The sequence below is a fragment of the Carassius auratus genome, chromosome 12 (genome assembly GCF_003368295.1).
Source record: "Carassius auratus strain Wakin chromosome 12, ASM336829v1, whole genome shotgun sequence".
NCBI lineage: Eukaryota > Metazoa > Chordata > Actinopteri > Cypriniformes > Cyprinidae > Carassius > Carassius auratus.
The window spans coordinates 7,822,192-7,842,272 of NC_039254.1; the positions used below are offsets into that span (position 1 = coordinate 7,822,192).

Genomic DNA, 20,081 nt, shown 5'->3' on the forward strand with positions numbered 1-20,081 from the left:
ATTTTGACTGTACATAGTTTTGCACGTCCCTAACCTATATGAAAGCAATGAGAAGAAAAACAAGACAAAGAGCCACAGGAATGAGTACAGGCAGAAAAATGAAAATCCAACAAACCCAAAAAATCTATGGATTTCCCAGCAAATAAGGCCTCCTTTCAAGCGGACTCTTTCATGTCAGAGAGAATAGTTGGACCGGGTTGATGAAATGAAAGGACAAAAGCAAATACAAGAGCGAGAGAGAGCGGGAGAGAGTTGGAGGAAAAAGCACAGCACATTTTCCATTTTCCTCTGCAAGTAAAAAAGCACATGAATTATGGATGCGAGCAAGCCAACAGTGCGAGAATTTGATCCCTGACCAGACAGCTCTTGGCTCCCCGTGGAGCAGTCTGTCACCCTCCCCCCCACCGGCTTCTTCAACGTTACTACCATCCATTCCTAACTTCCTTCTCGGAGGGAGAGCGGCAACTCTCGGCTTGCAGACTTAGAGACTTCTGCCTGGGGACAGGACATGCTCAACTGGGAGACTTGAAGACACTACCTCTGCCTTCCTTCACGCACTCTATTGTTAGCATCCTGATCCTAGTTTAAACGGAGCTGACATTTTCACCTGTTGGTTTAAATGTGAATGTTCCCACATAGATGCTCATGATGTCTCTATCATGAGGGGTTTACAGCTCTGATAAAGAGACAAAAGGATTATTTGAGAGCAAAAGAAGTACCTTCAGCCATTTACAGAGCACAAATGTCATGGCTATAACTACAAGTTAAGAAATCCATGGTCAGATTTATAATGAAATGTCATATCTTACAGAAAACAACAGGCAACTAAAATCCAGACCGGACCTTATGGGTGATTTCCCTATTGTTTGTCATTTTCTAAACAGATCATACTGTAACTCAAACTATCAGTGTGTTTATTCATATTTTAAGTGTTATACTGATAGCCCTAAGATACAGATAGAGGCTCTGCTCCAAACCTAGCTGCCTTGCTGTCTATAGCCTAAGGCAGCATCCTAACTGAAATCGATCAGTTTGGATCCATTAATCAGTTAGGATCCGATTGAACCAAAAGTATTATATTTTGAACAGAATGCATTATAATTTAAAATTAAAGTTCTGAATTCCATAGCGCTTATACATTCAGTAGTACTACTAATACATGGCACTGTATCAAAAAATAAATGTGTTACATTAAGCAAACCGTGAATGCATTCACAGATTCTAAATATTTTACTATCAATATTACAGATCAATGTTTCCTCCACGTTTTAAACAGACATGACCTTTCCAACGCCACGGCTCAGCAACTCATTTATCATTCTAGAATTTATCTACTTCCTCACTTGAAATAAGATTTTGCTTGATCATTCATGTGCTCGGAACCCATAATTATGTTTTAACTCCACTTGAAAGGCACAAATGCAACAAAACACGTTGCAAAGCTAACAACACGAAAGTACAAATACATAGCAACAATTATTGGGTAAAAGAGACTATTTTGTATCCAAAATTACATATAACTATATTTACGATCAACATTTGTCTTGCTTTGTCCACAATCACAGATTTGTGTGCGGAGCATGTGCATTGTAACAAAGCCTTATCTGTACATTATGGTAATTCAGTGAATTCAACTGCCTTTTAGGCCTTTAAGAACAGAGAAGCAGAACCCAACAAAACGTCTTACAGTTAATAAATTCAAAACAAAATCAGTACTCTGTGACTCATAGAGCAACTCATTCGTTGTGAACTGAAGGAACGTTTTATAGGTATTGGTTGGGACTGCAACCAGCCATTGCAGCATTCTAAACCACAAACAGAACGCCAACACGCCAGCCCCCTTATAAAACCAACTCTGAAACAGTAATGAAAAAGCATTGCATAAATTCTAAACTATGGAACAACCAAATGACAATAGAACACTAAAAACTATTAGCAGACAATTGGTCCATTGTGGGTGCTACACCACTGCATATGAATTAATTTGACAAAACACAAACAAACGAACCACATTTTGTTTAGTTCCATTAAATATAGCAATTATTTATTAAGCATTCAGTATTATGTGTGCATGAAAGTGCATTACAAATAAGGTCATTTACTAATTTATAAGAGTGCGTGCATGTGTAACTGTGTGTAACGTGCATCCAGGGTATGACAGATTGAAGGAGGTGGTTGTCGTGAGCAGATAAGGTAGGTCTATTTACACAGTAAGCACGTAAACAGGTTTGGCTCCACTTTTATTGAGCACTGATTGAGCTCCTCATGAAGCAAAATGAAACCTACTAGCAACAATGTTTAATCATATCTGACTCATCAAGGACATCAATGAGGCACTCAATGACTTGTATTCATCTTCAGCTGTCTGACCAGCACTCATTGGGTTCCACAGTGGAGTGAGAGGCATTAATAGGTTCATTTCAAAGGAGGCGGAAGATCTTTTATTATTCTCTTCTCCTACTTCAAAAGCTGCCGAATGTAATTACTGAGTCGAAGCTAAAACGTCAAAAAAAAAAAAAACGACTTTCATAATTTCATTTCAAATGTGCCATCACTCCACCAGCAACAGTAGTCATTTCTTTCAAAACTTAGGTCTTTTGTGTCTTTCCTCTCTAGATTCACCCAACATTTCATTTTTATATGGAACCACGAATATCTTATCAACAGTACATTATATGAGACTTCATTTTCATTTGACTCATAATTTATAGCGCAGATTCACAGAAATCAATGTGCTTGGATGCACAGCCAGTGAACCTATCTAGGCGAAAACAGATGCTTTCCTAATCATACAGTCCAGCTATTCCCTCAAAACATAGAACTTTAAGAAGCATCTCAAAAGCAAACAGGCCTTGTACTCTGAAATATATAATTTAACTGATATTCTTATGTCAGAATGACAGTAAATATCAACCTCATCTGCACACCTCCCTATTTTTGCTCTAAAACATATCTGATGTGCATAACAAAAACAAAAACACATCAAGAAAAAACTTCCCACACACCTTGGCAGAATGTCACAGATTGCACGCAGACAATAACTCAAAAACAAAACAATTCCAGCCTGTACAAGTCATGCTTTAGAACAAAGAAATATCAACAGGTTTGTTTGTAATTGGAATTAGATGGAAATGACTGCAAACAAAGGGCTGTTGATTGACCGATAATTGGTTTGAACTATATATTGTAACCGATATCGAACCAATAGCAGTTCTTTTACTTTGGGCATTATATGCTCATTCTCTAAATAAGACCACCAACAATGGCATTTACAGGCAAAAATAACTTAATACATTATTTGTGGATAAATAAGCTGCAATTTTAACAACATTCATTCTCAAACAAAAATCTGTAGCTTAATAATTGGCATTAGAGCGAAACAATAATGAAAATTTGCTAACATTTAGATCACAAAACAGTAATTATTATATCATTTATCAAATTAATATATATATTTATTTAGTATTCTACTCATCATTACTGTCAAAAAGTAAAAATCAGTTTATTGGACACTTAACTAAATATAAAAATAATTGTTAAACGATCAAATAAATCTGTCAATCTGTGCTACAAACCATAATAAAAAACCTTCCCCTACATAAATGTGCTACAGCCTCTTCGTTTCCATTTTTAATTTATAAAAGCTCAATACAAACTATACAAATAGAAAACAACCCCATTTAAATGGCCATTTAAACATTTTGACAGGTCTCTCCTCTATCTTGTTCTGACAAGAATGTGGTCTCAAGGAAACAGAGGTGGAAACATTACAACTTTCCAAATAATAGCACCGCTTTTTCTTTAATCTACAAACAATTACATACCCAGTTGTTATTCGAACATGTCACGCAACACTCTAGTCCTCATGCATTGCTTCAGGCTGAAAGCGAGTTGTTCCTGCATCTGTCGGACTGCCACATTGCAACTGAAGTCAACGCCAAACCAGTGTGTTTGTGTATGTGTGTGTATGTGTGTGTGTGTTTCGAGAGAGAGGAAACAGATCTACACTTCGCACATGCAATACAGCACTCATCACGCATCCGCTTACCTTGTTTTTAAATGGCCACTACGAGAGCGGTCGTGAAAATCCGAATCAACTGAACGCCACAGAAAGAACTTTGATGTCTCGTGAGCGCATCCTGCGCCGCTCGCGCTGCTCCGCCATCTTCAGCCCGCGCCGAATGCGCGAGAGCAGCTGACGGGCGCGCGGGGAGGTTCTTCAAAACAGCCCAAAGTTCTGAGCTCCTCCATCCATGCACTACACCCCGTGATGGTGTACTGCCTACCAGCTGTTTTTACAGAATGACCAGGTGATTTTTTTAAATGAAACATTCTATCTGATGAATAATGTGTTTAGGTAATACATTAAAACAATTAAATAAATCGATTATTATTAACTTATCGATATATATTAATAAAACGATTACATATAAGTATAGATGTTTAATGTTATATATTATATAATGATTAGCCCACATATTAAATTTAGGTATGCTACTCTTAAAAAATATTTTTGTCCAGTCAGATGCTGTCAGTAATGCGCAATACCACCTGCAAACCAATCACCAAGTACAAAATCATGATTCATAGCTGTGATAACTAAATCCAAAAGTGCAAAATTACTGAATAAATACATTAAAAAAGGTAAGTATTATTATTACTATTATTATTATTAGAAAAATGACCAAATTAGGCTGAGCTAGCATCAGCTATTCATTGTTAGAGTCTTTTTACATTTTTTCCGAGTGACATAGGCACAGCTCATTAAAAAAAAAAAAAATAGGCTAGGTAAATTTGGATTACAGTATAAACCAGACAAAGGTTAAAACTAACAGACTCATATTGCTTTATGGCAAAGATTATTTAATTTTTTTTTCATCAATATATTTATTATGTGCCAAACAGCCAAAAAGAAAAGAAAAAAAGGCATTTTTGCAGCACAAACCAGTGGTAGCCTATAATATCTTATTATTATAATCAAATTCTAATTGTAATCCATTTCAAATATAGCAAATAATTTTCAAAGATGTATTTCTAATAAATATAAATAATAAAACCATGTGAAGCAATAGAATGCCACAAGAAGAGGTCACTTTATTTTGGCACTTGTCACAGATGAAAATATTCAAAGCTTTGTTTTTTTTTTTTGTTTTTTTTTTACAGAAAATCAAAGACTTGGTAATGATTGAGAACATCAACATACAAACAGATGCTTGCATGACATGCAACATACATCAGCCCTCTCCAGTGTGTCAGGAAGATGAGCTCCTTATCACGGCCCTTGATGAAGAATCCCAAAGCTCTGATGCAGGGATTGGCCATTTTAAGTAGTCTTCTGAGAGGCCAGTGTAATTTGCTTTTAAAATGGCTTTTGAAGATCTAAGCAGGCACCATCCAAAACACAGAAAGAAGTCAGTCTTTAGAGAGGAGGAGCACTCAGTTCAGTCCAGTTTGCATTTAATACATCTCCGCAATGTACCTATAAATAAATAAATAAAAAAGTGCTTTGAGATCTAAACCAAACCATTTTTTTTTCTTGAGAATCCACTTTGAATGTGTAGGCCTAATGGTTTTATAGCAATATAATGCTGTAGAAGTATGCAGGCCCATCGGAAGGCATGGTTCCTCTAACATTAAGAACATATGAATAATATATGCCTGTTAACTAATTTAGCAGGCAATACCAGGTTATTAGAAGAATTTGTAAGACAATATGCATTAATACTGAAGTAGGCTGAATATATTTTTTTTATGTTAAGAACTGGCTTTTATTTTAAATCTTGCAGTAAACTGAGTCAGTGTTTTAGGGAGCGATTCTTATTTTTGGCATCAATAGAGCAAAGTTTTAGCCAGTGAGATATACCTAAGTCATGATTTTTTTTTTTAAATGTCATAATACTTTTGCCCCAGCCATTTATATTTTACACAACTAGAAATAGTTTGAGTCCAAATGTGCAATTATTTTAAAAAAAAACTTGATTTACAAATTTGAATGTATTTGAAGCACTTGCCTTTTACATTTTCTGCCATGCATCATCATCATCTGTTATGTCACTTCCTATTTACATTTGCATATTGCCTTTCCTAATGACCAGTTTTAAAGAGCCCTTTTTACTAACATTTTTCTCTGCAGGGGAAATACTAAAATCTACCATTATTTGCATGAATATCACTGAAATTCTGTTCTGAAATTTTGATGAAGAAACAGTCAGAAGGGGTTTAAAATATGGAACAGACTGAATAATCTTTTCTAGATTCCTTTCTGCACAGAACAGATCTGAGAAAAAGAAAAGAAAACACAATATCGCCACCCACTGGATGAAAACACACAATTCACAGAACAAAGTACAGGAACAGTAAGAGATGCGACAAAATAAAATCTCATTAAGCTGACTGTCAAACAAAATATAGTCACTGTCCCAAACTTGTTATTTCTATGCATTAGAAATGAAAAACTCCTCGATTTTATCCCTTGCACAGACAAAACCCATTATCAATTGTTATACTGCATTTACATAAAGACACACATTGTATTGTAAATCACCATGACAAATAAGAGAAAAGTCACATTAAATGATTCACTATTATGAATATAAAATGCCATTTATGCCCTAAAACTTCTACTAAGTCTGAGACAAAACAAAACAACATATTGAGTCATTTATCTTAAGAACTGTGTGCATCAGCACTGATACAGAGCGTACTTGGTAAACCAATGCATCAAATAACATGATTTACTGTACATGATTAAAAATCAAAACTTCTAACTGCATTAGATGTATGACACACATAGAAGACACACGGCTTTAAAGATCACTTCGACTGTTGCTATCTAAAAAACCTAAGCGATTCATTTTATTTGGCTAATCCACAACACTAATAATGTTTCCTCGAAGATTAGAGGTGCAGTTCAAGCCTTCTGTTAAATAAGGATAGTAGAGGAATCCATTCCATTTCTTCCACCACCACAGAATAAGGAATAAACCTGCTTTCGCAGAGCTTATGCTACCATTCTCTACCCTGCAGAAGGCCTGGGCAGCTGCATCGAATGGCTTTTAAATACAATACATACATTGACATGCACTGAAGCCTCTGGACGGCACTACAAACATTTTAAATGCACATTAAAATCACACTCTTTTAAAGAGCCAGTTCACCTGAAAATGAAAATCCTATCATTGTTTAATCATCCTCACACGAGTTTGGAACTAAAAGATGACAGAATTTTGAGGTGAACTGTCCATTTACCATCACACTGGTCGTAGTATATTGTCCTACATGAATGAGACCTTCACAGATTCAGTCTGCGAGTATGGAAAGATCCTAATCTCTAAATGTTAAAGACATTAAATTGAATTGTACGGATAGAATACAGAGGAATTAAGATCCAGGGTGTTGAAAGCTTATAGCAGGTGTCAAAAGCTCTCAGGATCTTGTTTTTCTGTCATTGAGTCTTGGTTCTCTGAAGCATGATGGGGAGGGTGGTTTTCAGAGAAAGTGGTTGGAGCTTCAGTGCTGGAGAGGGGCGGTGCTGTGCGTCACCTGTTCGATCCAGGGCAGGTAACGGCTGACGCGTGAATACACACCTGGGTAAGAGGGGTCACCGCAGCCGTGACCCCAGGAAATGACCCCTGTCAGTACCCAGCGCCCTCCCTCGCCCTGACACACTAGCGGACCCCCGCTGTCACCCTGGCAGCTGTCAGCATGCTTTCTGAGGTCAGATGTCATACTGCCGGCACACAGCATGTCGTGGCTAGTGAAACGCTCGCCGTAACGCTTCTTACATTGCCATGAGGGCAGAAGAGGAACCCAGGCCTGAAGAAGAGTGCTGGGATGCTCAGTGTCTGAAAAATAAGCGAAAAACCGAAAAGGTGAAACAACATTTGCAATCCATTTAAAGGGACAGCTGCTCAAAAATTATATTTCTGTCCCAGTGTTGTTCCAAACCTATATGATTTTATGCGGAACCTATATGATTTTTCTGGAACACAGAAAAACTATCTCTATTATAACTTCAAAATGTAACTAATAAAATGTTAAAATAAAAAAAAAATCTTTAGATTAATATGGAATGAAATTTTCATATGTTTTTGAATGAAGTCTTTTATGCTTACCAAGGCTGCAAAGATTTGGTCATAAATACAGTAAAAACAGTAATGTTGTTAAATAATACTATAATAATAAATAAATAAAAACTGTTATTATATATAATATTTTGTAAAAAAAAAAAAAAAAAAAGGCAAATATGTATTTTCAGCAGCCATTTATTCCAGTCTTTAGTCTTCCAGTCTTGGATTTGGTACTTAAGAAACATTTCTTGATTCAGGATTCATATTTTCCAGGTTTCTTTGTTGAATAGAAATTTAAATGTACAGCTTAAATTTGAAATAAAAATCTTTTGTAACATTTGATCAGTTTAATGTGTCTTCAAAAAAAATCTTATTGGCCTAAACCATCGTACATTAGTTTATCACAGTTTCCATAAAAATATTATGCAGCAAAAACTATTTTTAAAATGGCAAATAATAAGACATTTTTCTTAAGCTCCAAATCAACATATTAGAATGATTTCTGAAGGATCATGTAACACTGAAGACTGAGAATTCAGCTTTGCCATCACAAAAACAAATTAAATGTAAAAATGTATTTAAACAGAACACGGGTCTTTTCAATTGTAATAATATTTCAAAACATTGCTGTTTTTACTGTATTCAAATAAATGCAGCCTTGGAGAACATAAGAGACTTCTTTTAAAAAAACATTAAAACATCTTAAAGATTTGAAAAGTCTGAATGATATTTTATATAAATTAACGTATATATATAGAATTAAAAAAATTTATGCAAAATTGTGGCCAACATTACCTGTCATTCCCCAGCCAGTGATGACACATGACGCCGGTCTCTTGCCCCACTTACTACCAGGTGCAGGCAGACAGGCGGCGTTAGTGTGAGGGTTAAAGGACACGCACTTCCCCTCGGAGCCCTTCAGTCGGATCAGAGCCACATCATGCTCCCAGCTCTCCGTTCGGTACTTCCTGTGCACTTCTATACGCTCTGGAGAGAGCACACGTTCAAAATCATCCTGCTCCTTCGTGTGATAGTCCCCGAGCTTCACCACATACCGTGAAGCATCACTTCCAAACCTGTAGAATCAAGACATTCATTCATATTGCAGAAGATGCACCACTATTTCATTCAACCCACTGCTAATTTAATTAAGTGTTACTTTAGTGTTGATTTACAGGAGCTGTCTCATGCTAATTATTCCAAAACTGAGCACGACTGCTGCATCATTACAGAGCAATGATTTGATCATTAACGTTCAAAATTGTGAAGTCTCTTACACCCACTAAGGCTTTTTTTATAATATTTGATTAAAAATACAGAATACAGAAATTAGTAATATTGTGAAACATTAAAGCAATTTCTATTTTAATATATTTTAAAATGTAATTCATCCCTATGATGAAATATTCAGCATCACTCCAGTCTTTTGTGTCAACTGATCTTTAATAAATCAGTCTAATATACTGATTTCCTTAACATTTCTTATTATAAAACGTTTCTTATACGACTTTTTAGAAATACCAGACTTTTTTAAACATTAAACATGTCTATACTGACAATTTTGATCAATTGAATTTGTCTTAGATGAATAAAAGTATTAATTTATTTCGAATATAAAAACACAGTAATTATTAGATAATTAAAGCTTCAATAAGTTTTCTAATTTAAATTAAAAGTAAATGTATTTGTGCCAGATGGCATCTGGAAGACATGTACACAGTTCACAGTGCTTCTAAATTGGCCTCTCTTTTTTGTGCTGTCTGTAATTTCAGTTCAATGTCAGTAAAAAATGATTATGAAGTCGGAGGTAGCTGAGGAGCCTATAGGTGTAGCAGCCAACAGCACTGGTGTCCAGCAGGTGTCTCTCTTACCGTTTGAAGCAGTGCGCTGCAGTGAGCAGCCAGCAGGAGTTGATGAGAGTGGCTCCACACAGAGGCTGATTCCCTTTAGATTGAGATCTGAGCCACAGGGACGCCTGCCAGGGCCACTCACCCCTGTGGGGTATACATATGCACATAAACATACACATAGAGACACACACACAATGGATGAGGTGGAGAAAGAGAAAATAAGTTTATAATTGATCTGAAGTAAAAGAACAGTTTTATACAACTGAGGGAAAAGTACAGTGTTAACACTGAATTTTAGCAATCAAAGAACTTATGAATAATTCGAAAGTAAATCATGTACATTTTGAGATACTTATAAATTTTTTGCTTAATATTTAGAAATAACAGTCAAAGTAGGCTATTTCTAGATCTAAAGAAGTCTGTGGCACAATTTCAAAAGCTATTTAAACACTATCATAGAATTTATGGATCTGGCGTTTATATGGAGTTAACTTCTATTTTATTAGGTTTTCGTAATTTTGTTGTTTTTATTAGTGCTTTATTTAAGTTGAAGTTTCTGTTAAATATTTCTATTTAGTGTTATATTTGGTACTTCAGCTTATTCCAGTTTGTTGCCAAATCAACAATTTTAGTTTTTCTTATTTTAATATTTATATTTCAACTTTATTTCAATTACCAAAATCTATTTTTTAATAGTTTTAGATTTGGTTTATCATAATAACACTGCTATGGCATGAGTTTGATGTGCGATCTGTTTAATTGACCAATGTGCGCTGTGATTTTTATTTTCTTGTAAATTAACAATATTTGTTTTACAAGACAATACTATTTAAAAAAAACTTGAAAAATGTAAAAATGTTTAATGTGTAACTTTATGTTTATTTGTAATTATTTGTGAAATTTACTAGCGATTTCTGAGTGAAAGTATTTTCTTCAGAGTGGGGGTCTCTGGAAAGCTTTTCAAATTATTTATATTCTAATTATAATTACAGTCATTTTAATAAATTCACTGGCTTGAACTAGTATACCTCTTAAATTAAGCATGACCTTTACATTATATGCAATGCAATAAAATAAATGTCCACAACATGTGTTCAAGAACTGATTGAACCGCAGTAACATTTAGATGACTGCTAACCTGAGAGATTTATATCCTCCCACAATCCTCTTGCTGCGTCTCTCAGCGCCGGCTCTCAAACCGCAGGTGTGTGTGCCCACCACTGCTATGTCAGCCTCTGGCTCCGGCAAATAATCACACACTACACCTGCATCCTGTCCATGCTTACAAGCGTGGCTGTCTTGTCCTTTAGAAGGGCACTCTCCGAGAAACGACTCCTTCCCAGTGCACCTCACGTTGGTCAGATGAATGGTCCCCTTCCCTGCTCCGAAATAACCCATCGGTCGTGCTTTTGACACCCCACTGCCACAAAGAGTAAAAAAAACACATTCAAAGAATTTTCTTCTATTCATCTATCTGCATTCAATGTGCTAGAGAAATAATAAATCATATTCCACAGTACTAATGAGATGCTTCTGAGCTATTTTGAGTTAAAATGGCACAAACGGATCCGTACGTGAATCCGAGCTGTCTGCAGACGACGGCAGCATTGACATCATTCCAGCCATGATCACAGACGCTGCCCCACTCTCCGTTAAGAAACACCTCCACTCTGCCTTCTTTTCTATTGTCTCCACCTGCCAGTCGCACCAGAGGCCCTGAAACCACAGAAAAGCAAGCAAAATAGAGAACAGAGCTTGGAATTTGTCACGTGGAGTACTGTGCATGTTCAGAAATAAATGTAAACCTAAAAAAAAAAAAATTATAAAGTTTTTCAGTAGTAATTTTCCTTATAAGCTAATTATAATGCAGGCAGTTACACAGAATGAACTGGAAGACATGAATGATTTAAGAAATTTGGTGTGATTGCAGACAATGAAATGTATTTTGTTTCAGACAAAAGAAGCACATCCTCCTCAGTCTTGTATAATGTATTAGGAGTAAAAGAAACAGGCACAGTTACTAGCAGTGTAGCTTAAACCACAACATGACATGTGGGCACATGCTTTTAACAGTCAGTGAAAAGGCTGAACCTCAAAATAACGTTTCTATTTTTAGAACGAACAGTAAGCATTTCATAGCATCAAATGAACATGAAATCAAAATAAACCTTTAATTATTTATATTCTTAATACACATTTATGTTCTTATTGTACATAACTCATCAGCGCACGTTACAGAAATTTCATTTTCAGTTATTGCCTTGAATATCTGTTATTTTATAACCCCTCCCTCCGTTCAATCTCTAATATGTAACATCCCATCTGTTACAATTCAAGCAACTCCTAATGGATAAAAGGCCTGCACTACAATACTTTCATTAAATACTGCATCCTAATTCACTCAGAAATGTTGCATGATGAAAGTATATTGGGTTGTGCATGTCTTTTCATGTAATGTTAAAATCAAATAAAAGAAACACATAAGTAACATAGCCTAACGTGGTTGTCAGCAGCAAAGAGTAAGGCATCATGTCAACAACCACACTAACCACAGATCTGCCACTTGTAAAAAAAACTAAAAAAAAAACATCAACCTACTTTAAAGCTTCTATCAGAGAGGAAATGAATTAGTCAACAGCTAAGAATGTATATGTCATGGAACAAGATACTAACTAATACTAACATGAAAAAGATTGTTGAAAAAACAAACTGAAATAAAATAAAAAATGTCAAAATAACGGAAAAACTCCAATTAAACAAACAGTTACTGAAACCAACCTGTCACTGGGGTTTAGACAAATTGTACAAAATCATATGAGTGAGGTCGTATGAATTCATACAATTTTGTACAAATTAGCAACCTTGTAATATAACAATTTTGCCATTATTGGTATCAATGTGCTCGGCATGACCCAAAGAATATATTGAGACCAGTTCTATTACAATAGCCCAATTTATTCAAACGTTATTAGCATTTTGGTCAATTTCTTTTAAAATTGTATAAATTTTCCTTCTGTGCCTTATGGATCAAAAGTTATTAGCATAAACATGAGTGAAAGTTTGGACTTTGTGTAGTGAAAGTAGTGGCGCTAGACAGTATGAGTTAGAGTCTCCAAATTTGCTATTTTTAAAGGGGTCATATGATGCACATGTCTATGTCATTAAGTGAAAATATTTACGTAATGCCGGCCAGATGTTCACGCAAAAAAAGAAGGCATGGTTTCAGTAGCCGCAGTTAGTGTTGAAGCAGCCATGTCTGGGAGACGCTGTGTGTATTTAGGCAAAAGCAAAAACACTTTATTTGGCCTTCCGATAGTAGATCCGTAATAATCTTTAGGATTACTTAACACATTATATGGACGACCGTTTCGGGAACCTTGGAGAGGAGGTAATTCTGACTTCGCGATGACAATCTGCCGCTTCTGAATCAGCTACTGTATATTTCGTTATTAGTTTAAATATTTGCTATTAAATGTTAAAATGCAGAGTTTTGCGCGTTGTGTGTGTGTGTGTGAGAGAGAGAGAGAGTCAGCTGTCTTAACCGTCCGTGGCTTTTGTACTGCAAACACCACGAGCTGAGCTTCATCACTGTGTCTGTCACGCGACTCTGTTCCTCGTCAGAAGAAAGGACTTTAAAGAAAACAACACGTTTGAGAGAGGTGTTGAGAGAGGTTAGTACATTCCATAACATTTACATATAATAATATATAATATATTTTATTCTTAGCTGACTAATTAATTTACTTTCTGATGAAAGTACAATCTTCATATTACTATTATAATTATTATTATTACATCTATCACATGTATTATTATTATTATTCATTGCTGTCACTGTTGTTAAGGCAGTTAGTTAGACTTTAAACTTTGTAGATATTTGCCCTCTAAAGGAAATGGAAAACCATAAAGGAAATGGAAAAAGATCTGATCTGCACAAATCTGCAATTTGTAAAAAAAAAAAAAAAAAAGAAGAAAAAACACTCAACCTGTTTTTGTAGCCGATGGGTTTGTACAGCTTCTGTGTATTAGGTTCGGTTTTGTTTTTCTTTTTAACGTGCTGGGTTAAATGTGACAACAGACCACACAAGGAAGAAGAACAATTCATAACAGATTCATACGGGTGAGTAAAACATAAAAAAAGAAAAGAAAAAACTACAAGACCCTGGACCACAAAACCAGTCTTTAGTCAATGGGGTATTTTTGTAGCAATACAAAAAATACATTGCATGGGTCAAAATTATAGACTTTTCTTTTATACCAATATCAAGTAAATTAAGTAAATGAAGGATATTAAGTAAAGATTAAGTAAAGATGTTCCATTAAGATATTTTTTACATTTCATACTATAAATATATTAAAACTTCATTTTGATTAGTAATACGCATTGCTAGGAACCTCATTTGGACAACTTTAAAAGCGATTTTCTCTTTTGTTTTTGGCACCCTCAGATTGTTTCTCGCCAAATACTGTCCTTATTTATCCAGCTTTCAGATGATGTATAAAAAGACTCTTATGACTGGTTTTGTGGGCCATGGTTACAATTGTGAAAATCTATAATGATATAATATACTGTATTTTCACAGACTTCCATCATTAAAATGATGAATATTTCCTGCAAAAATGTCTACACTGTGCTGAACAGCACAGAGAAGGTGGCCATTGGCACCATCTGTCTGGTGATCGCACCTCTCAGTCTCCTGGTCAATGTGCTCGTTCTGGTTGTCATAGTATGCTCTAGGAACCTGCGGCGACATCCGTCGTACCTGTTTATGGGCAGCTTGGCATTGGCTGACACAATTGCTTGCTGCTGTTACACCATCAGCTTCCTGGATTTCCACCTTTTTAAACCGGAAGACTCCTTTCACAAAACAGCTTATCTGTTTAAGCTGGGTGGCGTGACCATGGCGTTTACAGGATCTGTTGGAAGCCTGCTAGTGATGGCAGCTGACCGCTATCATGCCATATACAAGGTTTCCACCTACAAGGTGCTGCTGACATGTAAAAGAGCCTTGGTGTGTATTGGGACATTATGGGTCGTGGCTGCCCTCATTTCCTTCCTTCCTCTGATGGGCTGGAGTTGTCAGACTTGTCAATCATGCTCCAAACTCTTTCCTTATGTGGATCGTTACTATCTAGCATTCTTTGCTAGTCTTGTGTTGGTGGTGATCATCCTCATACTGCTAGCTTATGCTCTGATTGTGTGGTTGGCCCACAAACATGAAGCCAACATGTCCGCTGAACATCCAGAGGGAGCACGCATGCGTTTGGACATCCATTTGGCAAAGACTTTTGGATGCGTTATGTTGATTCTGTTAGTGTGTTGGCTGCCTGTCCTTTCCTTCATGATGACAGATGTAGTTCTGACAGAGCTTTCAAAATCACAAAAAAGGGCATTTGCTTTCTGCAGTACTCTATGTCTGCTGAACTCGGGAATCAACCCATTGTTGTACACCCTGCGCTGTCGTGAGCTACGTGTAGCGCTTATATCATTGTTAGAGGGTTTGAGGAGATGCAAGGGTTGTAGTTCACCAGCTAGTAACTAAGGCCATGTCCACACAAACGTGGGTATTTTCAAAACATAGCTTTTTCAATGCCGTTTGCCTGTTTGTCCACATGCAGATGCATCACATTTTTTTAAAACTGCCAGGGTGGATGGAGATTTTATTTATTTTTAAACGGAAGGAAAAACTCTGTTTATAAAATAACCCGTGTTGGATTGGACATGGCCTAATACTAATCTGTTTAATTTAACAACATCTGGCTAACGAACATAAGTGTTAGCTCCTCCTAGTGTTGCTTTCTAAACAACAACAGAGTTGTCAACACATTCTCTGTTTTCAGTTATCATTTCTTACTTACATTTTGATTAAATATTGAGAAAAATTTAATATAATGACCACTGTGTATTCTGCTTTCTGTGCATTTCATTTCTATCTGTAAAAAAGAGGTAACAAGGAAGCGGTCTGGGGATTGACAAATTCTGCATGATTTTATCATTTAATTTATTTTTTTTAATGAGTAAATGTTTACTTTGAAGCCTGTTTCTGCCTTCTGAGAAAAAATAAATTCTTATTAGTTAACTCATTAATGAGTTAATTGAGAGTCTAGAATAAGAAAGAGTTTTTGAGGTATACATTTACATTTTGAGACAAATAGAGGTGATTATTGTGAGATATAAAATCTCAATTGCGATGTTTGCATTTATGATGTATTATAATGATGTTAAATAAAGATGTTTTTATGACAAATAAAGATTTTTCAAGTTTGTTTTTTCTATACCATTCACAAGTTTGGAGGTGGTAAGATTTTAAAAGTTATCAAAAATACAGTAAAAACAGTAATATTATAAAATATTACAATTTAAAATAAAATGTTCTTTGGTAATATATTTTCAAATGTAATTTATTTCTGTGATTAAAAAAAATCTAATAATTAAGCAGCTATTGTGTCACATGATCAAGAAACATTTATTATTTTTATCAGTGTTGAAAAAAGTTCTGCAGCTTAATATTTCTTGTGGAAATGGTGACACATTTTTTTCAGGATTCTTGATGAGTGTAAAGTTCAAAACAATGGCATTTATCTGAAATCTTTTGTAACATTCTAAATATCTCAAATATCATTTTTGACTAATTTAATGTTACCCTGCTGAATGAACCCTTTGATAGAAGGATACTAGTGTAAAAAGTTGCATTTACAAGAAAAACTCATAATTGTGATATGTAAAGTCTATTAAAGCAAAGTGACAATTAAAGTACCTTTTTATTCTTTCCCATCAATGGCAGTAATGTTCTTTATCATATAAAAAGTCATTTAAACAAAAAGCTAACTTTTTTAGATTTAATAAAATCATGAATTTTGACATGGTTTATTATCTTTCAATGCTTAGATGAACATTATAAGCAACTATAACTACACAGCCACACACATCTTGATGAATCTTGCCATATGAACTTAAGATTTCAAACATACCTATTCAAACATACTCAAAATGTCATGGACTGGGAGCAAAAAGAGTAGTGATGTTATATGATAATGGAGTTTAGATTGAAATTGTGTTTGTTTAGTGGGGTAAAAATCATGTTTCTCTAATGTTACACCGTCAAATGTCAAAGGTAGCATTGTGGATGCCAAGGGCTACACAATTCTTTATTGAAATTCAAATGGAAGTTTTTATCAATAAAGGCAAGCGCTTGAGAAACAACAATGGCTGCGTTTATTCCTGGCCTCTGTCAACAAGTGACATTTAGATCCCCTCTGAATTTCAGAAAGGGTAAAATCGGTGCACACAGAGAAGTCTATCAGCAAAATGAATCTGCGCCTAACACTAAGCCTTACTCACACACACTGACGCATATGTTGGTGTGTGTTGAAAATATCTTACCAGTACTTTCTGGAGCCAGTGGGACCTCATTGTTTTCTACCCTGTGGCAGCGTATTCCAACATCTTCGCTATGAGAGCAATCGTGTCGACCCCACACACTATGTTTACACTCAAGCAAAGAGCTCTCGCTCCCCTCACACTCCACATCGTCCAGCAGAATCAGCCCTGCTCCTTCTCCAAACGCGCCAGCGGAGGCGACCTCCGCACCGCCCCTACATGGACACACACACACTCATGATAAATTCCCAATAACATAAAGCCACTTTAAATTCTTCCGCAAAATACTTAATGTATACATATAGATCCCATAGAGACACTCATACGCCCCCACATTGGGCTCTACTATTGTGTAGGACACTTCTATGTGAATTTGATTACTAAATCCCTGCAGCCAGTTGCAAAACAAACCCCTTTAAGCTAAAGTTTGATCTATTCTCTGCGGAGAACTGTAACTGTCACATGCACAAATCTTGTCAATTTTAGCAGACTGTTTTCTGAACTTTCTATTCATCAAAGAATCTTGAAAAAAAACTATCACCAAAAATTCTATTTTTTCTGACATATCATTCTTCAGTTTTAAGTAATATATCTAATGTATATACACAACTACCGACAGGATGAAAGAATAGCACCTGAATCCCAGCTGTCTGCAGACCACCTGTGCATGCTGCTCCGTCCAGCTGTCATCACACACCGTGCCCCAGTCCCCGGAGTGATATACTTCCAGACGACCTTCCCATGGGTTATCACCATCTACCAGTCTCACCACGCCATCTGAATGCATATGCAAACACAAACGATATACACACATTTTCTCTCACAGTTTCTCTATTGCCAATGGAAGTAGTAACTGAAACAAAGTATTATGTTATCCTGAAGGACTTTATTTTTCCATAAAACCTGCTTGCTGTAAATCCTAAACAAAATTATAAACACTTTTGTTTTGCCCTAATTTTTCATGAGCTGAACTCAAATATATAATACTTTTTCTATGTTCACAAAAGGCCTATTTCTCTCAAATATTGTTCACAAATCTGTCTAAATCTGTGTCAGTGAGCAATTCTCCTTTGCCGAGATAATCCATCCACCTCACAGGTGTGGCATATCAAGACGCTGATTAGACAGCATGATTATTGCACAGGTGTGCCTTAGGCTGGTCACAATAAAAGGCCACTCTAAAATGTGCAGTTTTACTGTTTTGGGGGTTCTGGGAGGGGGTCCAAAAATCAGTCAGTATCTGGTGTGACCAACATTTACCTCACACAGTGCAACGCATCTTCTTCGCAAAGAGTTGATCAGGTTGTTGATTGTGGCCTGTGGAATGTTGGTCCACTCCTCTTCAATGGCTGTGCGAAGTTGCTGGATACTGGCAGGAACTGGAACAGTCCAGAGCTTCCCAAACATGCTCAATGGGTAACATGTCCGGTGAGTATGCTGGCCATGCAAGAACTGGGATGTTTTCAGCTTCCAGGAATTGAGTACAGATCATTGCAACATGGGGCGATGCATTAACAAGCTGCATCATGAGGTGATAGTCGTGTATGAATGGCACAACATGGGGCCTTAGGATCTCATCACGGCATCTCTGTGCATTCAAAATGCAATCAATAAAATGCACCTGCATTCGTTGTCCATAACATACGCCTGCCCATACCATAACCTGACCGCCAATGAGACCCCGATGATGAGCATGCAGATGAGCTTCCCTGAGACAGTTTCTGACCGTTTGTGCAGAAAGTATTTGGTTATGCAAACCGATTGTTGCAGCAGCTGTCCGGGTGGCTAGTCTCGGACGATCTTGGAGGTAAAGATGCTGGATGAGGAGATCCTGCACTGGTGTGGTTACATGGGGTCTGCGGTTGTGAGGCCGGTTGGATGTACTGCAATATTCTCTGAAACGCCTTTGGAGACGGCTTATGGTAGAGAAATGAATATTCAGTTCACAGGCAACAGCTCTGGTGGACATTCCTGCAGTTGGCATGCCAACTGCACACTCCCTCAAAACTTGCAACATCTGTGGCATTGTGCTGTGTGATGCACATTTTAGAGTGGCCTTTTACAGTGGCCAGCCTAAGGTACACCTGTGCAATAATCATGCTGTCTAATCAGCATCTTGATATGCCACACCTGTGAGGTGGATGTATTATCTCGGCAAAGGAGAAGTGCTCATTAACACAGATTTAGACAGATTTGTGGACAATATTTGAGAGAAATAGGCCTTTTGTGAACATAGAAAAAGTCTTAGATCTTTTAGTTCAGCTCATGAAAAATGGGGACAAAAACAAAAGTGTTGCATTTATAATTCTGTTCAGTGTACATGTCTACTTACCAGATAAATAATAAGTGGACATGAAATATTGATTAGAGTCAATATAATTATTTTTTAATGTGAGAACACAGAGAACAAGGAGTGATACATAATGCAGAAAACTGTTTGCTAGGGAAAACTAACTTTATTAGGGTAAATGTCACAGAATATTGTGAAAGACCAATCAGATTCAGGTATTCCAAAGAACTGAGGCTGTCATGTTTGTATGTGTGTGTCTGTGTATAGAATGAGACCTGTATAGGGATTGCATGACACCCCAGCATCTTCCATATGGTCACAGTTGTGTTGTTCCCATCCACTGTGACGGCACTCATCCAGAGATAGCTCATTGCCTGTGCACTGTACTGCATCCAACTGGATCGCCCCACTGCCCTGCCCGAAATGTGCCCATGACCAGGCTTTAGGGATGCCCCTGGACACACGCAAAGACATACAGTATATACAGTCAG

The 20,081-nt window shown here is 36.5% G+C and overlaps 2 protein-coding genes across 2 annotated transcripts in view; one reads left to right on the forward strand and one right to left on the reverse strand.

The window, feature by feature from the left end:
• Positions 1 to 5,081: 5,081 nt before the first annotated feature.
• The window catches only part of LOC113111675 (neurotrypsin), a 33,858-nt gene continuing 18,858 nt past the window's right edge, over positions 5,082 to 20,081 (reverse strand). Inside the window, exons 7-14 of the mRNA XM_026276656.1 lie at positions 19,866 to 20,044; positions 17,936 to 18,077; positions 17,304 to 17,515; positions 11,494 to 11,635; positions 11,058 to 11,339; positions 9,941 to 10,063; positions 8,865 to 9,145; positions 5,082 to 7,844 (exon numbers count right to left, since the gene is read on the reverse strand). Of these exons, the coding sequence (XP_026132441.1) occupies positions 7,510 to 7,844; positions 8,865 to 9,145; positions 9,941 to 10,063; positions 11,058 to 11,339; positions 11,494 to 11,635; positions 17,304 to 17,515; positions 17,936 to 18,077; positions 19,866 to 20,044 (1,696 nt within the window). The 3' untranslated portion in view covers positions 5,082 to 7,509. The remainder of the gene's footprint in view (positions 7,845 to 8,864; positions 9,146 to 9,940; positions 10,064 to 11,057; positions 11,340 to 11,493; positions 11,636 to 17,303; positions 17,516 to 17,935; positions 18,078 to 19,865; positions 20,045 to 20,081) is intronic.
• Positions 14,331 to 15,967, forward strand: LOC113111676 (cannabinoid receptor 2). The gene has a single exon (XM_026276657.1). The coding sequence runs from the start codon at positions 14,518 to 14,520 to the stop codon at positions 15,460 to 15,462; it is 945 nt and encodes a 314-aa protein (XP_026132442.1). The 5' UTR covers positions 14,331 to 14,517; the 3' UTR covers positions 15,463 to 15,967.